We start from the raw sequence: 17,353 nt of genomic DNA, 5'->3' as shown, positions 1-17,353 counted from the left end.
CTACTCGGGAGGCTGAGGTGGGAGGATCACTTGAGCCCAGGAATTGGAAGCTGCAGTGAGCTATGATCGTATCACTGCACTCCAGCCTGGGTGACAGAGACCCTGTCTCTAAAAAAACAGGAAACATGTAAAAACAAAAATTAAATAAAAATGTAAAAATTATCTCAAAGTTCATTCATGGGTCAGTTTAAATAACCTCCCAGCTACCAGCCCTGAGCAGACCTTCTGGAATGGCTGATGGAGCAGTGAACTGAGCCCTGCAGGGCCCTGGCCTTGAGTACTGCCTCTGCTGCTGAGAAGCTGTGTGACCCGAGGCAGGTTACTTGCCTTCTCAGAACTACAGTTCATTCAACTGCAAAACGGGGACAATAACTGTCTTCTGGAAACTGGGGCTCAGAGAGGAAACATGATTTGCCCAAGGTCACACAGCAATGACCAATGTTTTAAACTCCGGTCACCACACTCCAGCAAGCTCATGGGAGGCTCCTGCAGGGACCCCAGGTACCAGGAGAAGGTCAGCCTTCCACGGTCTAGACCATCTGAAGCCGCAGCAGCTGACCAGTGGACACAGAACAGAAGGACTGTTCCCAGTTGAGTTTTCAATCAGCAGCAGGCATGCCTTCAAGCAAGCACGCCTCATCTCAATACGCCTTCCTGGGCACTTAAGTTCAGGGGTGGAAACAGCTGAGCTGAAGGGGGCTTGGTGGTCTACTGTGCCCAGCTCTGTTTCAAAGATGGGAGGACTGAGGCCCAGGCAGGGGCAGGAATCTCATCAGATTTGGGAAAATACAGGTGGCTTCCTCCTGCTATTGCTGTGACCCCAGCACCTCCCCTGCCCACCACACCCTCAGCCCAGGCGGCTGTGACACACCCACCCACGCCCACCACACTCTGCCCTGCTCACCATGCTCGCTGGGCTTGAAGGAACCCTTCCACAGCAGCTGCTGCCCAGCCCACAGGTCCAACGTATAGTTGTCCATACTGACCACATCATTCATGAGCAGGAGGCACACGCACCCCACACCGCCGTTGTTCTCGGGGACACACGTGTGGGTTCTGTAGACACAGGGGCTGGGTTAGGCTGGTCACCTGTAGGCTGGCTGGGCCCCACGGCTGTGCCCGGGACGTGCCTCCAGGAACCGCATCATACTCTTCCAGCTTCCCCATCACTGATGTGAGGACAGATCTGGGGGCTTGGGAGCGGCCAGGGTGTGCTGGGGACAGCCGACCAGGGTTGCCTCTCTTGCTGGCCACATGCACCAGGGATGCTCCTCACACCTGCCTAGCTGCTGGCCCTGGTCCTGGAACTTAGCTTGTCCCTGAAAGCCTATGAAAGGGAAGAACCGGTGGCACTAATTAACTTAGAACAACATAAGCTGTGCATCGCAAAATTTGGCCATCATAGGGTAATTCCAGTGTTCCACCTTAACAGCCAACCCACATCTCATGGGCTAAGCCAGGGGTCTGCAAACGTTTTCTGTAAGAGGCCAGATAGTTAATATTTTGGACTTCAAAAACCATACAATTTCTTGTTGTTGTTTTTTGTTTTGCCTTTTTTTTTTTTTTTTTTTGGTTATTTGTATAAATTTAGGGGGTACAAGAGCTTTTTTTCCTGAGACAGAGTCTCGCTCTGACACCCAGACTAGAGTGCAATGGTGCGATCTCAGCTCACTGCAACCTCCACCTCCTGGGCTCAAGTAATTCTCCTGCCTCAGCCTCCCTAGTAGCTGGGATTACAGGTATGTGCCACCACACCCAGCTAACTGTTTTATTTTCAGTAGAGACGTGGCTTCACCATGTTGGCCAGGCTGGTCTTGAACTCCTGGCCTCAAGTGATCTGCCCACCTCAGCCTCCCAAAGTGCTGGGATTACAGCTGTGAGCCACTGAGGTGCCCAGCCTTACAAGTGCAATTTTGATGGCAACCCCCAGATCTGTTCTCACTGGATATGCTGCCTAGTGGTGAAGTCTGGGGTTTTGGTGGGTCCGTCACCCGAATAGTTTACACGATGCCCACTAAGTAATTTCTTTTCCTTCACCCCCTCTCCTACCCTCCTAAGTCTTCAATGTCTATTATTCCATTGTACCTGGAATAATGCCCATGTGTACACATTATTTAACTCTTACCTATAAGTGAGAACATGCAGTATTTGACTTTCCATTTCTGAATCATTTCAATTAAGATAAAGGAGTAGGCGGGGCTCAGTGGCTCATGCCTGTAATCCCAGCACTTTAGGAGGCCGAGGCAGGTGGATCACCTGAGTTCAGGAGTTCGAGACCAGCTTCGCCAACATGGTGAAAGCCGGTCTCTACTAAAAATACAAAAAATTAGCCGGGTGTGGTGGCAGGCACCAGTAATCTCAGCTACTCAGGAGGCTGAGACAGGAGAATCGTTTGAACCCAGGAGGCAGAGGTTGCAGTGAGCCGACATTGTGCCATTGTACTCCAGCCTGGGCAACAAGAGCGAAACTCCATCTCAAAAAAAAGATAAAGGAGGGCCATGCAGTTTCTGTTACAACTACTCAATTCTGCTGATGTAGTGCAAAAGCAGCCAGTGTGTTTCAATAAAACTTTATTTACAAAAACAAGCAGTGGGCCAGATTTGGCTCATAGGCCATAGTTTGCCAGTTCCTGGACTATACCAATGGACACAAAGCACAGCCCATCTACCTTAGAATAATCATGGAATACCACCTCTACCAGTGTACTCTGCGTGCTGGTGTGCCGTATATCCCAGTTTGCCCCATAACCGTGTGTCTTGTGTACGTGATTATGTCCTGGGCACCAGTGTAACAAAGCATCCTGTGCACCATGGAGTAGCCCAGGGAACGACCTAACTCCTATGCCAGGTCCCCTGGTCCATCCACCATCACACTGAACTCCACTCTCAACACTACTCCTCAATCAAGGGTCTAGTCCAGTGGTTCTCAAAGTGTGGTCTGGGTCCACCAGGTCAAACTCTTTTCATCATAATACAAGGACATTATTTGCCTTTTCACACTCTCTCACTGGCGTACAGTGGAATTTTCTAGAGGCTACATGACCTGTGATCGTGTCATTGATCTGATGATTTGTTGAAGGGGGTTTGCATGTGGTTGTGACTTAACATTTCTCCATTTTGGGCCAGGTACAGTGGCTCACACCTATAATCCCAGTACTTTGGGAGGCTGAGGCAGGAGGATCACTGGAGCCCAGGAGTTTGAGACCAGCCTGGGCAACACAGTGAGACCTCCATCTTGATAAGAAAAAAAGTTTAATTGTTTTAATTTTTTAAAAATTACAAAAATTCTCCATTGTAAGTTCTAATTAGGTAAACATAGAACGATGTGTTACCTAGATCAAAGCCCTTTGGGTCCTCACTTATTTTTAAGTGTGAAAAAGGGTCCTCAGACCAAAAAGTGTGAGAACGGCTGGTCTAGTCCAATATTCCAGCCATATCCATGTGCCACATGGACCAACACTCCCAGCACGCGCTCCGCTGTATCTTACATAACATGTCCCCAGAGATGGGACCTTCCCTCTAACACCATACCCAATAAACAGCAGCAAACCATACTCAGCATCCTGCGCTCCAGCGCACCACCTGGACCCAGCTCACTCTTGGGCCAAACCCTTTGGGTACAACCTCCCCAAACGTCCAGCTCCAGCGCAGGCTTACTCGGAGGACTGAAAAACCAGCTGGTACAACAGACGGAGCTCGGCGCTGCAATTGGTGGGACCGCCCATCTTCCACTCACAGGTAGAGATGCTCATGTAGTCGGAGACGCAGGTGGGCTCCTGCAGGACCTTCATGCTCCCTGGGGAGACACAGGAGCAGCCTGAGTGGCCAGGAATGCAATGCATGAGGGGGACTTGCACCCAAACAGGACCAAGGGGAACAGCACAAAACCACAGTGCAGGCAAAGTTGAGGGCCAGCGCCCAAATTGCTGGGGCCAGGACCAGAGCTGCTGGAGCTTCCCAGCTAGTGTCTGGATGACTGTGGAAGCCGAAGAAATACCCATGGGTGCGGGGGCCATTAGAGAAGAATGAACCAAGTGCACCTTTATCTTACACAAACTTGACAACTTGTTCTTGGCCAAATTAAAGAGAAAATATGTAGCAGTTTAAGGAGTGCCATTCCATCACACCAAGCCTCTGCCCTCAAGCTAGGGGAAGCGCCACTTCCCCATTTGCCCACTATCTGTGCCCCTCTTAGTTCCCACCCCTTTCTGCCCTCTCTGTGCTCAGGAGGCTGATACCACAGTCTTCATCACCAGGTACCCTTGGCCTTTGGTTTCCAGTTGGGTTTGGCCAATGGGAGAGAGGAGATGGATGGGCTGGAGGAAACATTGGGGTCCTCCTTTCAGCGCCCTCCTAGCTTGTCAGTGGCTGCGGCAGGACTGGAATTGGCAGGATGGACACTGAGTTTGCTAAATCACCTGGACATGAGGCCACCCAGCCCCTGACCCTCAGGTGCCTCCATGCTCCCAGGCTCAGTGCCACGCCCATCTCAGCTGACAACAACTTGCATAAGGGCTGACCGTGTTAAGGAGACATCTTAGATAGAAAATAAATACTCCAAGCTTATCTCATGTCCAAAACTAACTCCTGATTCCTGCCCCTCCCCAAAGTACCTTCTCTTCTGGCATCCTTCTGCATTTCAGAAATGACAACCGCGTCCTTCCCAGTAGCTTGGGTCAGAAATCTTGGAGTCATCCTGGCCACTTCTCTTTCTCTCTCTCTCTCTCACCCCAATTCCAATCTGTCCTCAAATCTGCCTCCCAGAGGGATCTGGAGCCTCTCATCTCCTCCACTCCAGACCTCCCTCCAGACCTACCTGGGTTTCACCCTCATCCTTTCTCCACACAGCATCCTGAGGGGTCCTTTGGAACATAATGGATGATGTGGATCCTCTGCTCAAAACTGCAAGGTCCTTTTTGATTCAGCCACCCTGTCACTTTGCTGACCTTCAGTCCTTCCTCCTGCTGCTCGCTCTCCTCCACCACATTCACTCCTGTGCTCAACCCTCCCGCCAGGCTTAGTGCAGGGCCTCTCTGCCAAGAATCAGCATTCCCCTGATATCCACATGGTTCCCGCTTCCTCCAACTCAGCTCGATGAGGCCTTCCCTGACTTCCCTACTTTAAACTGCAATCTCCCCACCCCACCCAGCTTCCCCAACCCCCTCTTATGCTGTTCTGTGTTCTTTTCCCATCACCGTCTCTCTCTTTTTTTTTTTTAGACAGGATCTCACTCTCTCACCCAGGCTGGAGTGCAGTGGCACGATCACAGTACACTGCAGCCTTGACCTCCTGAGTTCAAGGGATCCTCCCACCTCAGCCTCCTGAGCAGCTGGGGCTACAGGCGTGCACCTCCACACCTGGCCAATATTTTTATTATTTGTAGAGACAAGGTCTCCCTATGTTGCCCAGGCTGACCTTGAACTCCTGGGCTCAAGCGATCCTCCCGCCTTGGCCTCCCAAAGTGCTGGGATTACAGGTGTGAGCCACTACACCCGGCCCCCATCACTTTCTAACAATCTTTAGAATTTACTGATAATCAGAGCCACCTGTCATTGGCTGTCCCCTCCCACTGCAGTTTAATCTCCATAAGGCCAGGTGATGTACCGCAGGACCCTGGCACACCATTTATAGTCAACAAATGAATGATTGAGAGGTGGTGACTTACCAGAGCTTGCCACCTGCAGCAGGACCAGGCAGCTCACAGGGAACAGGAGCCCAGAGCAAAGCCACCCCATTGGGAGATGCCAAAGCACCTGCAGAGAGAGAGCAAGCAGGTTAGTGCTGACCTGTGCTTCCAGCAGAGCTCATCTTACTCAACACGCAACCCTCCCCTGCCCTGGCCATTTGTTTGTTTGTTTTTCCGAGACAGAGTCTCCCTCTGTCTCCAAGGCTAGAGTGCAGTGGTGCAATCTCAGCTCACTGCAACCTCCACCTCCTGGGTTCAAGTGATTCTCCTGCCTCAACCTCCCGAGTAGCTGGGATTACATGTGCCCGCCACCACACTTGGCTAATTTTTGTATTTTTTTGTAGAGACGAGGTTTCACCATGTTGGCCAGGCTGATCTCGAACCTCTGACCTCATGATCTGCCCCCCGGGCTTCCAAAATGCTGGGATTACAGGCCTGAGCCACCACACCCAGCCATGCCCTGGCCATTTGTGTCTCTGCGGACAACAGGTCCTCCACGTTCACTGAACTCTCTCTACAATCATGAAACAACACCCAGACCCACAAAGTCCAGAGGGTGAGTCACACAACAACTGTCCCGGGAGATGCTTCTGGATGTGGCCTTCCTTGGAGAACCCTCTACACATGTTTCTCTGATTATTTCCTGAGGTTTAAATACCTGCTCTGTCACTGACTAGATGTGAACCTTCAGCAAGTTGTGCTTCAGTGCCTCAGTTTCCTTATCTATAAAGTGGGACTAAGAATAGCCCCATCTGATTGAGGTGTTGTGGGGATTAAACGAGCTAACACAGACAGAGCCCTCCAACAGTGACAGGAACACAGTAAAGTCTCAAGTAACGTTACCAGTCAGCTTAGTCCATACAGGCTGCTGTAACAAAAATACCTTAAAGCAGGTAATTTACAAAGAACAGAAATGTATTGCTCTATTGGGTACAAGGGTGTGTATCTCTAGTCCCAGCTACTTGGGAAGGTGGGGTGGATCACTTGAGTCCAGGGTTTGAGACCAACCTAGGGAACATAGTGAGACCTCATGGTGAATTTCTGAAAAACTGTTTTAAAAATTTTATTATTCAGGACAGACACGGTGGCTCACACCTGTATTTCCAGCACTTTGGGGGGCCGAGGTGGGAGGATCACCTGAGGTCAGGAGTTCAAGACCAGCCTGGCCAACATGGTGAAACCCCATCTCTACTAAAAATACAAAAACTACCCGAGTATGGTGGCAGCCACCTGTAATTCCAGCTACTCTGGAGGCTGAGGCAGGAGAATTGCTTGAACTGGGGTAGGTAGAGGTTGCAGTGAGCCGAGATCACGTCATTGTACTCCAGTCTGGGCAACAAGAGCGAGACTCAGTCTCAAAATAAATAAATAATAAATAAATAAATTTTCTAATTCATAGTTCTGGAGGCTGGGAAGTCCAATATCACAACACTAGGAGATCCGGATCTGGTGACAGCCCATTCCTCACAGACAATGCCATGCTGCTGTGTCCTCCTATGACAGAAGGGGTAAACACACTTCCTTCAGGCCTTTCATAAGGGCACTAACCCCATTCATGACCAACCGCAGAGCCCTCATGACTTAATCACTTCTCCAAAGGCCCCATCTCTTAATATGACTACAATGGGGATGAAGTTTCAACATATGAATTTGGGGGAACACATTCAGACCATAGCACCAGCTATTATCATTAAGAAAAAATGTTCAGAAGCCAGGTGTGGTGGCTCACACCTGTAATCCCAGCACTTTGGGAGGCCAAGGAGGGAGGATGGCTTGAGCCCAGGAGTTCAAGACCAGCCTGGGCAACAGAGTGAGACTTAATCTCTATAAAAATTAAACAAAATCAGCCAGGCATGGTGGTGCATGTCTCTAATCCCAGTTACTTGGGAGGCTGAGGTAGGAAGATCGTTTGAGCCTGGGATGTCAAGGCTCCCAGTAAGCCAAGATTGCACCACTGCACTCCAGCAAGACCCTGTCATTAAAAAAAAAAGAAAGTTTGGGAGGCCGAGGCAGGCAGATCACGAGGTCAGGAGTTCGAGACCAGCCTGGCCAACATAGTGAAGCCCTGTCTCTACTAAAAATGCAAAAATTAGCCAGGTGTGATGGCACACACCTGTAGTCCCAGCTACTCAGGAGGCTGAGGCAGAAGAATCGCTTGAACCCAAGAGGCAGAGGTTGCAGTGAGCTGAGACCATGTCATTGCACTCCAGCCTGGGTGACAGAGTGAGACTCTGTCTCAAAAAAAAAAGGAAAGGAAAGGCAGGGGAGGGAAGGGGAGGGAAAAGAAAAAAGAAGCAGAATCTCATGGAGTCAAGTGTGTATTTTTCCCCAGCACTCCTGGTACATAATGTCAAATCCCCTCCAAAAAGTGTGTACTAGGGCTGGGTGTGGTGGCTCACATCTGTAATCCCAGCACTTTGGGAGTTCACAACCAGCCTGGCCAACATGGTGAAACCCCGTCTCTACCAAAAATACAAAAAAAATTAGCTGGGTGGTAGTGGCGCGCACCTGTAGTCCCAGCTACTCAGGAGGCTGAGGCAGGAGAATCGCTTGAGCCTGGGAGGCAGAGGTTGTGGTGAGCCAAGATCACACCACTGCACTCTAGGCTGGGCAACACAGTGAGACCCTGTCGCAAAAGGAAAAAAAGAAAGAAAAAAAAAGCATGCACTGGATTATATTCCCTGCAACGTTTCAAGCGCCCATCCTTCACTTCCCGCTTCGGTCTCTCTCCTGGGGTCTTGTTCAAAAAAGCAGCTCCCAGGCTTTGTTCTGCTAATGAGTACCTCTTTGCCATTAAAAGCATTTCTCTTTTGGCGCTCTGGCTATGTTTCTGTGACGCAGGACTGGTTCCAAGGCTAACCTCACAGGCTTGCAGCAAACAGGAACTGAGGCGTTGCCTCTGAAGTACTGTGTGCCATGTCTGGGGCACCATAAGCACTTAAGGCCACCTCAGGAGCCCTAGGCCCCTGCTGGATGCTCTCCCAGTGACTTGGGCACACTTCAGGGCCCTCCCCAGCAGGGCTCCATCTCCCTCTCCACCTGGGCCCAGCGCCCATGCATCCCACGCCTGCCACCTACGCTTCTTAAACACACCAAACTCAGTCCCACCTCCACGCCTTTCCTTTCTCTGTCCCCTCTACCTGGAGGGAACTTCCTTTCTTTCCTTTCTGTTTTTTGTTTTTTTTTTTTTTTTTTGAGATGGAGTCTTACTCTGTCACCCAAGCTGGAGTGTAGTGGCACAATCTCAACCCCCTGCAACATTTGCCTCCTGGGCTCAAGCAATCCTCCCACCTCAGCCTCCTGAGTAGCTGGGCCCACAGATGTGCACCACGAGGCCCAGCTAAGTGTTTCTATTTTTGGTAGAGATGGGGTCTCATTATGCTGCCCAGGCTGGTCTCGAACTCCTGAATTCAAGCGATCCGCCCACCTTGGTCTCCCAAAGCACTGGGATTACAGGCATGAGCCGCCGTGCCCAGCCCTTCCTCCCTCACTCGTGCTTTTCCTCTCTTCCCCTAATTTATGATAGCGCAAAATCAATGTGTGTTCAGTAGAAGCAGTACTTGGAGCACCCATACAACCATTCTGTTTTTCACTCTCAGTATTCCATAAACTGCACAAGCTATTCAACACTTTATAACAAAACAGGCTTTGTGTTAGATGACTTTGCCCAACTGTAGGCTAATGTAAATGATCCGAGCTAGGTTAAGCTATGATGTTCAGTAGGTTAGGAGTATGAAGTGCATTTCTGACTTAATAATATTTTCAACTTATGATGAGTTTATGGGGACATAACCCTATCATTAAGAAATATCTGTGTATGAGACACATACATACACTCACGCATCTCCATAATGAATAAATTACCCCAGTCCCTCAGTGTGCATGTCAGAAAAACAAGGACATTCTCTGCATAACCACAATACAACCATTGAAACCAGGAAATTTACAGTGATGCATCACCGCTATCTCATCCACTGCCCCTATTTATGTTTTGCTAATTGCCTCAATAATGCCCTTTAGACATCCAGGATCCAATCCAAGATCATTCATCACATTTGATTATCATGGCTTCCTGGTGACCAGGTCTTGGCTTCTCAATACTATTCTGTCCTGAAAGGAACCAGAGCTCCTTAGAGAAATGGCTGATTCCAGGAGAAGGAAAAGTACCAGACAGGCTTGGAATTCCTGTGCCAGAGAGTAAGGAAGCACTCAGCAGCTAGCTTGACCTGGACAAAATGGGCACAATTTGAGCATCAAAATGAATATTTTGGTACCCACTTGTAACCCTTGGAGTTAAAGTCCAGGAGTCTGTATTGACACAAATCAATAAATGGAGGAGGCCGGGTGCAGTGGTATGTGCCTGTAATCCCAGCTTCTTGTGAGGCTGAGGCAGGAGGATGGCTTGAGCCTGGGAGTCGGAGGCTACAGTAAGCTATGATCGCACCACCGCACTCCAGCCTGGGCAACAAAGCCAGACTTCATCTCTAATAAATAGGGAAGAAGGGAAAGCCCTATTTTACTATGACAGCCTCAAAGTAACTCCCTGCAAAACTTGTATTGTATATTAACTAATGAGTGAAAATACGTATCAATGAACGTTACAATACAGAAACCTGGCGGACCCCGCCTTCACCAGGTGATCTAAACTAACCATCAGCAATGGGACAAATTCCCGTCATCATCTCCCTGAAACAATGCCTGAGAAGAGCACAGCATTTCTTTAACTGGGTCCCTGCCAAGGATGCATAAATCATCTGGAAACGTCAGACAAATGTACGCCAAGGGTCAGTGAATACAGGAACTGGCCGCTACTCCTCACGAAGTGCCGGGGGTGCAAAGGATAAGCCAGTGTGGGACAACTGTCTCTTTTTAAATTGTCTGTCATCCTGACAGCCAGGGTCTGTCCCTTTCACCGCTGAGTCCCCAGTACCTAAAACGGTGCCTGGCACATAGCACGTGTTCAGTAACTGTTTGTTGATTAAATTCATTTTGGATATGACGTGGAGCCCCTAACCAGCTCAGCATGAGGCTGCAAAGCTCTCTCCAGGGGGAGGCTCCGTATCTGCTCAAAGCCCGAACTCGTCTTCCTTGCTGAGAGTTACAAAAGCAAAGTCTCAAGTAAAGGAGGGGTGGGAATGGGGTGGTGGGTTCCCGACACTGATTTCCTCTGCAAGTCCTAGTAACTTTTACTCTCACAACTACACAGATGCCCACATTATCCTGTGGCAGAGATGGCAAAAGTGTCACTTTAGCCTCAATTTTGAATAAAGAGAAACAGAGAGGCCAAGACGCCTGTCCAAGATCACACAGTAGAAGACTTTCACGGTAAAGTCCTCCAAAGGGAAACAGGGAAGTCGACAACCCAGTCAGGATTGACTGAAACATCCCAGCATGGTGTCAGGATTGATACTCTGTTGTGGAAGGCACACCCACACTTACTCATGCCCAAGTACACACACACAGGCCGCAGCTAGCTTCTCAGGGATGCGTGGGTGCTACATTTCAGGAGAAATCACAGATGTGGTGGGAGAAGAGGCTTCCATGCACATCAGAGGCAAAAAGAACAAAGATGCAGGTGAGTAAAATAATTAAAAAGATAAGTGCCACGTTATCGCGGTCAAGTACGTGGCAAGAGGAGATGACTTCAAGCCCCCATTCTAAATGAAGAGATTCCTGAAGTGCTGGAGTTGGGAGGAGTCTCAGGGGTCACCTGCCAAGCTCAACTGCCAACCTGGACAAGGATGTCCTGCGAACACCCCACCTCTGACATGTCACCAGGCAGTTTCAGCCCATACCCTGCCACAGATGGAACATTCTCTTAGGTCTCAGTTAAACAGAGGCTGGAAACAGCCTCCTTATGTTGAGTCAAGGCTTTGTGTAAACAAAATCCCTGCTTGCCCAGCACTTACCTTGTACCTGATGCTTTGCTAGGTGCTTTAGAAGTATTACCTCACCGAATCCACACAAGAATCCTGAAAGGTAGGCTGTTACCCCAACTGTCTAGCTAAGGAAACCGAGGCCAGAGAGGTGAAATAACCCATCCACCAGGACCCACAGCTGGTAAAAGCTCAGAGCTAGAATCAGAACCCCCATTTGTTTGCTTCTGAGCCCACCGTGGATTCCAGTATACCAATTCCTTCAACCTCATCTCCTAAAACTGCAGGCTGAACCCGATAAGATGAAATGAAATGAGCCGGGCAGAGCTGGCCATCCTGCTTGTCAATTTCAAACAACAGTTCCGCAAGTGTAGGATAAGAAAATCTGACCGAGCAGCAGAAAAGTCCTGGGGATTTTATCATCTGCAAAATCTCCAAAAGCCAATGGTGAAGCAGTAACTTAAAAAAAAAAAAAAAAAATGAGTCACCTGAGGTCATATTAACAGAGGTATATCCATTTATAGAATGTTACATCTCACAACAGCAGGATACACATTCTCCTCAAGTTCATGTGGAATAATCACCAAGACAGACCACATTCTGGGACATAAAACAACCTTAAGAGATTTAAGACATTAGAAATCATACAAAGTATGCTCTTAGGCCACAGTGGATTCAAATTAGAAGTCACTAGCAGGAAGAAAGTCAGAAAATTTCCAAGTATTTGGAGATTTCTGAATAACATATGGATCAAAGAAGAAATCACAAGAGAATTTAAAAATATTTTTAACTAAATAAAAATGAAAATCACAAGAGAAATTTAAAATATTTTTAACTAAATAAAAATGAAAATAGAGCCTATAAAAATCTGTTAGATGTAGCAAAATAAGTGCTTAGAGGGAAATTTACATTATTGAATGCATATCTTAGAAAGTTCTAAAATCAATAATCTGTTTCCATCTAGCGTACTAGAAACAGAAAAGCAATATATGTCTAAAACAAGCAAAAAAACAAAATTAGAGCATACATCGATGAAATTAAAAATAGAAAAGTAATTGAGGAAATCAATGAAATCAAAAATTGGTTCTTTGAAAAGATCAATGAAATTGATAAATCCCTACCTAGGCAAATCAAAAAAATAAGAGAGAAGGCACAAATGAATAATAATGTGATATGATCTGGCTCTGTGTCCCCACCCAAATCTCATCTTGAATTATAATATGAATTGTAATCCCCACGTGTTGGGGGAGGGACCTCATGGGAGGTGATCAGATTATGGGGGCAGTTCTCCCATGCTGTTTTTGTGATAGTGAGTGAGTTCTCATGAGATCTGATGGTTTTATAAAGGGCTTTCCCCCACTTTTCTTGTCTCTTCTTCCTGCCATCAAGTGAAAAAGGATGTCTTTGCTTCCCTTTCCACCATGATTACAAGTTTCCTGAAGCCTCCCCAGCCCTTCAGAACTGTGAGTCAAACCTCTTTCCTTTATAAATTCCCCAGTCTTGGGCATGTCCTTAGTGCAGCGTGAGAACGAACTAATACTATTGTAAATTAAAGAAAGGTTATTAGAGGTGGCACATGCCTGTAGCCCCAGCTACTGGGAAGGCTGAGGCAGGAGGATCACTTGAGCCCAGGAGGGTAAGACTGCAGTGGGCTGTGTTCATGCCACTGCACTCCAGCCTGGGAAACAGAGAAAGACCTTGTCTTAAAAAATAAAAAATAAGATTTCTAAATTTAAAAAAATAGCGCCACATAATGATTCAGGAGTTAATTCTCCAAGATGTAAATAACAATCCTTAATGTATATGCAACTAACAACAGAGGGTCAAAATACGTAAGGCAAAAACTGAGAGCAGCAAGGAGAAATAGAGAAATCTGCGATTATTCTGAATAATAATATTATTGGATAATATTGGAAGCTGGATGATATTGGAAGCAATATCAACACCTCTCTTGGTAATCAACAGATCCAGCAGGCAGAAATCAGTAAGGACATAGTTGAATTGAACAGTGCTGTCAATCAACTGTATCTAACTGCAGTGTGCAACCACAGCTTGACATCCCTTTGGAAGGAATACTGCTGTCATGTATGACAACAACCAACACAGAGAGGGCCTAAGAATCCCAGGAGGCCTAGAAAGTCTTTACCTAAAAAGTTCTGCCCTCCTATACTGGGCAGCCTCGCCATTCACTTAAACACACAGAGTTTACCACATGCCAAGTTTTCTTTTACACCTTTTACATATACGAATGCATTTAATACTCTATGAAATAGGTAATATTACTTTCTCCATTTTCGGATGAGGAAACCAAGGCACAGAAAGGTTGAGTGATTTGTCTGAGGTTGCACAGCTGTGACAGTCATGGATCTTAAATACAGCACTCGGGCTCCAAAGCTTTGGTTCTTAACCACTATCTGTCTAGCAGTCAGAGTCCCTAGTGTTTTGGGGGTCAATGACCTATCTGAGCATCTAATGCAAACCCCAAACCCTGTTTCTGGCAATGTGCACACACTTCATTCTGCATTCCATTTTAAGGGTTCACAGAATCCCCAAAGCCCAAGTGAGGACCTCAGGTCAAAGGCCTGTCCTCTAAGCAGTGGGCAGCTTTTGAGGCTCTTTGAGCAGGGGAGTGGCAAAGTTTTGAGAAGTCTGGGGGGATGTGGGCAGTTAGTAGTTCCTGCAGATGAGGCTCACCCTGCTTCTTCTCCACATCACAGCCAGAGCCATTTTAAAATCAGAAATGAGGCCAGGACCAGCTCACACATTCAATGCACCCTGGCTCCTAAAGGGCTTCTTCACAGGGGCTACGGATCCCCAAGGGGTTCACAGCTCATCAGAGAAGCATCTCTGACTTAGAATAAAATCCAAGCCCTTGAGTGAAAAAAGCCAGTTCCCAGAGTACACCGCCCCCCCCCCCCACTCCATTTATGTAAGACTTGAAATCACGTAACTATGGAAATGGAAAACACATCAGTGGTTGCCAGGGGCTAAGGGGGTGGGTCAGGAAGGGAGTTGGATGTGGCTATAAAAGGAGAACAGGAGCCATCCTTGTGATGATAGAACTATGCTGGATCCTGGCTGCATACACAAACCTATGCCGTGATAAGACTGTGTAGCACTAAACCACACGCGCGTATGCAAACACAAAAATTAGTACAAGTAAATGGGGAAATCCGAACAAGGTCAGTAGATTGTATCAGTGTCAATATCCCAGCTGTGATACTGTATTACAGATTTCTACAATCTTGCCCTTGGGGGGAACAGCATAGAGGCGGGGGTCTCTCTATGATTTCTTTTTCTTTTTCTTTTTGAGATGCAGTCTCACTCTGTCGCCCAGGCTGGGGTGCAGTGGCGCTATCTTGGCTCACGGCAACCTCCGCCTCCCTGGCTCAAGTGATTCTCCTGCCTCAGCCTCGCAGTAGCTGGGACTACAGGTGTGCCACCATGCCCGGCTAATTTTTGTATTTTTAGTAGAGATGGGATTTCATCACATTGGCCAGGCTGGTATCAGACTCCCGACCTCAAGTGATCCGCCCGCCTCGGCCTCCCAAAGTGCTGTGATTACAGGCATAAGCCACCACGCCCGACCTCTCTATGATTTCTTCCAACTGTGTATAAATCTTTAGTTATCTGAAAATAAAAAGTTTAAGAAAATGAAGAAAAGAGCCAAGCCCCCTGACAAACTAGCTTCTGCTTACCCCCCTAACATTTCCCTCCTATCCCCTCTCCCTCTTCTGCAATCCTCCATTGGCCTCTGAGCCCTGGGATGCACTCCCAGCTCTCCCCTCTCCAAGTGTTTGCACCAGAAACACTTCAGAAGCCTTCTCTGAACCCCCTCATCTAATGCGGGCCCACCCTGTGACTTGTTATCACAACACCCTGTTTATTTCTGTCACAGTACTTATCACGATCTCTAATCAGATTAGTGAGGTTACATGTGTGAATGTTTATTTTATTTCAAGATGCAGATAGCAAAGATAGATAGCTTTGACTGCAAAAATGTTTTCAGCTTCCCTAGATTTTTTTTTTTTTTTGAGACAGAGTTTCACTCTGTTCCCCAGGCTGGAGTGCAGTGGCGTGATATCGGCTCACTGCAACCTCTGCCTCCCAGGTTCAAGCAATTCTTGTGCCTCAGCCTCTTGAGTAGGTGGGATTACAGGTGTGTGCCACCACACCCAGCTAATTTTTTCTATTTTTAGTAGAGACAGGGTTTCCCCATGTTGGCTGGGCTAGTCTTGAACTCCCGACCTCAAGTGATTGACCTGCCTTGGCCTCCCAAAGTGCTGGGATTACAGGTGTGAGCCACTGTGTCTGGCCTAGATCAAAATACGCCATAAGAAAAAGACAGACGGCAAATGTGTTAGTCCATTTTTGCATTGCTATAAAGAAATATCTGAGACTGAGTAATTTACAATTACAAAGAAAAGAGGTTTAATTGGCTTATGGCTCTGCAGGCTGTACATGAAGCATAGCACACGTATCTACTTGGCTTCTGGGGAGGCCTCAGGGAGCTTTTATTCACGGGGAAGGCAAAAGGGGGGCAGGCGTACATGCTCAGCTCACTGCTTCATCCCCAGTGCCTAAAACAGTGCCTGATACAGGTATAGTATGTGTTCAATAAACATATATTAAATGAATGAATGGTTAAAATTCAGCAATAATAGTCTGTGCACGGTGGCTCACGCCTGTAATCCCAGCACTTTGGGAGGCCGAGGCAGGTGGATCACCAACATGGTGAAATCCCATGTCTACAAAAATACAAAAATTAGCTGGGCATGATGGTGGGTGCCTGTAATCCCAGCTACTCGGGAGGCTGAAGCAGGAGAATCACTTGAACCTGGGAGGCAGAGGTTGCAGTGAGTCGCGATCACACCATTGCACTCCAGCCTGGGCAACAGAGCGAGGTTCTGTCTCAAAAACAAACAAACAAACAAAAAAATCAGCAATAATAAATTCAATCATCTTTTTTTTTTTTTTTTTTTTTTTTTTTCAGATGGAGTCTCACTCTGTCACCAGTCTGGAGTGCAGTGGTACGATATCAGCTCACTGCAACCTCCGCCTCCTGGGTTCAAGTGATTCTCCTGCCTCAGCTCCCCTGAGTAGCTGGGACTACAGGAGCACACCACCACGCCCAGCTAATTTTTGTATTTTTAGTAGAGACGGGGTTTCACCATGTTGGCCAGGATGGTCTTGATCTCTTGACTTCGTGATCTGCCCGCCTCAGCCTCCCAAAGTGCTGTGATTACAGGCGTGAGCCACTGCGCCTGGCCTCAATAATCATTTTTAAACATGAACCAGGTCCCAAGCTTTTGTCCATAGTAACTGTATAAGAAGTACTTATTTTGGGCCTTGCACTGTTCTAAGTACTTACAATATATTAATCAATTTGGTTCTTAGGTGCCATTAACATTCCCATTTTACAGATGAGAAGACTGAGGCACAAAAAGGCTAGGGCACTTGCTGGTGGTCACAGAGCCGTAACCCAGGCATTGTCACTCCAGAATCCATGTGTTTAAGGACTGTGCTTGCTGACCCTTGAAATGCAGTCCCCAAAACCCTGGAACTTTGTCTGGGGAGCCCCATTGGCCTGAGACCCATTGGCCTGAGCCCCAGAGAGAGCAAGTGACAAGGCCAAGGTCACAGAGTTAGGAAGTAGCAAAGTCGGTGAAGGCCCCAGCCAGGAAGTGAGCAGAAGCAGGGGCCTGGGGAAACACGCCCGCCAGCAGGAGAACACACTTAACTCTTGTCTTAAAAAAACTCGGGGCAGATTAAGTGATTAAGCCTTGAAATGT

The 17,353-nt window shown here is 47.7% G+C and overlaps 1 protein-coding gene across 2 annotated transcripts in view; it reads right to left on the bottom strand.

Moving 5' to 3' along the window:
* IL4R (interleukin 4 receptor) overlaps positions 1–17,353 on the bottom strand; it is a 53,102-nt gene that overhangs the window by 20,120 nt on the left and 15,629 nt on the right. For both annotated transcript variants that reach the window (XM_023192922.3, XM_023192923.3), the window contains exons 2-4: positions 5,665–5,752; positions 3,657–3,795; positions 905–1,056 (exon numbers count right to left, since the gene is read on the bottom strand). In XM_023192922.3, coding sequence (XP_023048690.2) covers positions 905–1,056; positions 3,657–3,795; positions 5,665–5,734 — 361 coding nt within the window. In that variant the 5' untranslated portion in view covers positions 5,735–5,752. The remainder of the gene's footprint in view (positions 1–904; positions 1,057–3,656; positions 3,796–5,664; positions 5,753–17,353) is intronic.

This window comes from Piliocolobus tephrosceles, chromosome 17 (assembly GCF_002776525.5).
Source record: "Piliocolobus tephrosceles isolate RC106 chromosome 17, ASM277652v3, whole genome shotgun sequence".
NCBI classification, from domain to species: Eukaryota; Metazoa; Chordata; class Mammalia; order Primates; family Cercopithecidae; genus Piliocolobus; species Piliocolobus tephrosceles.
The sequence above is the reverse complement of the archived record's forward strand: the minus strand, read 5'-3'. Positions and strand labels throughout refer to the sequence as shown.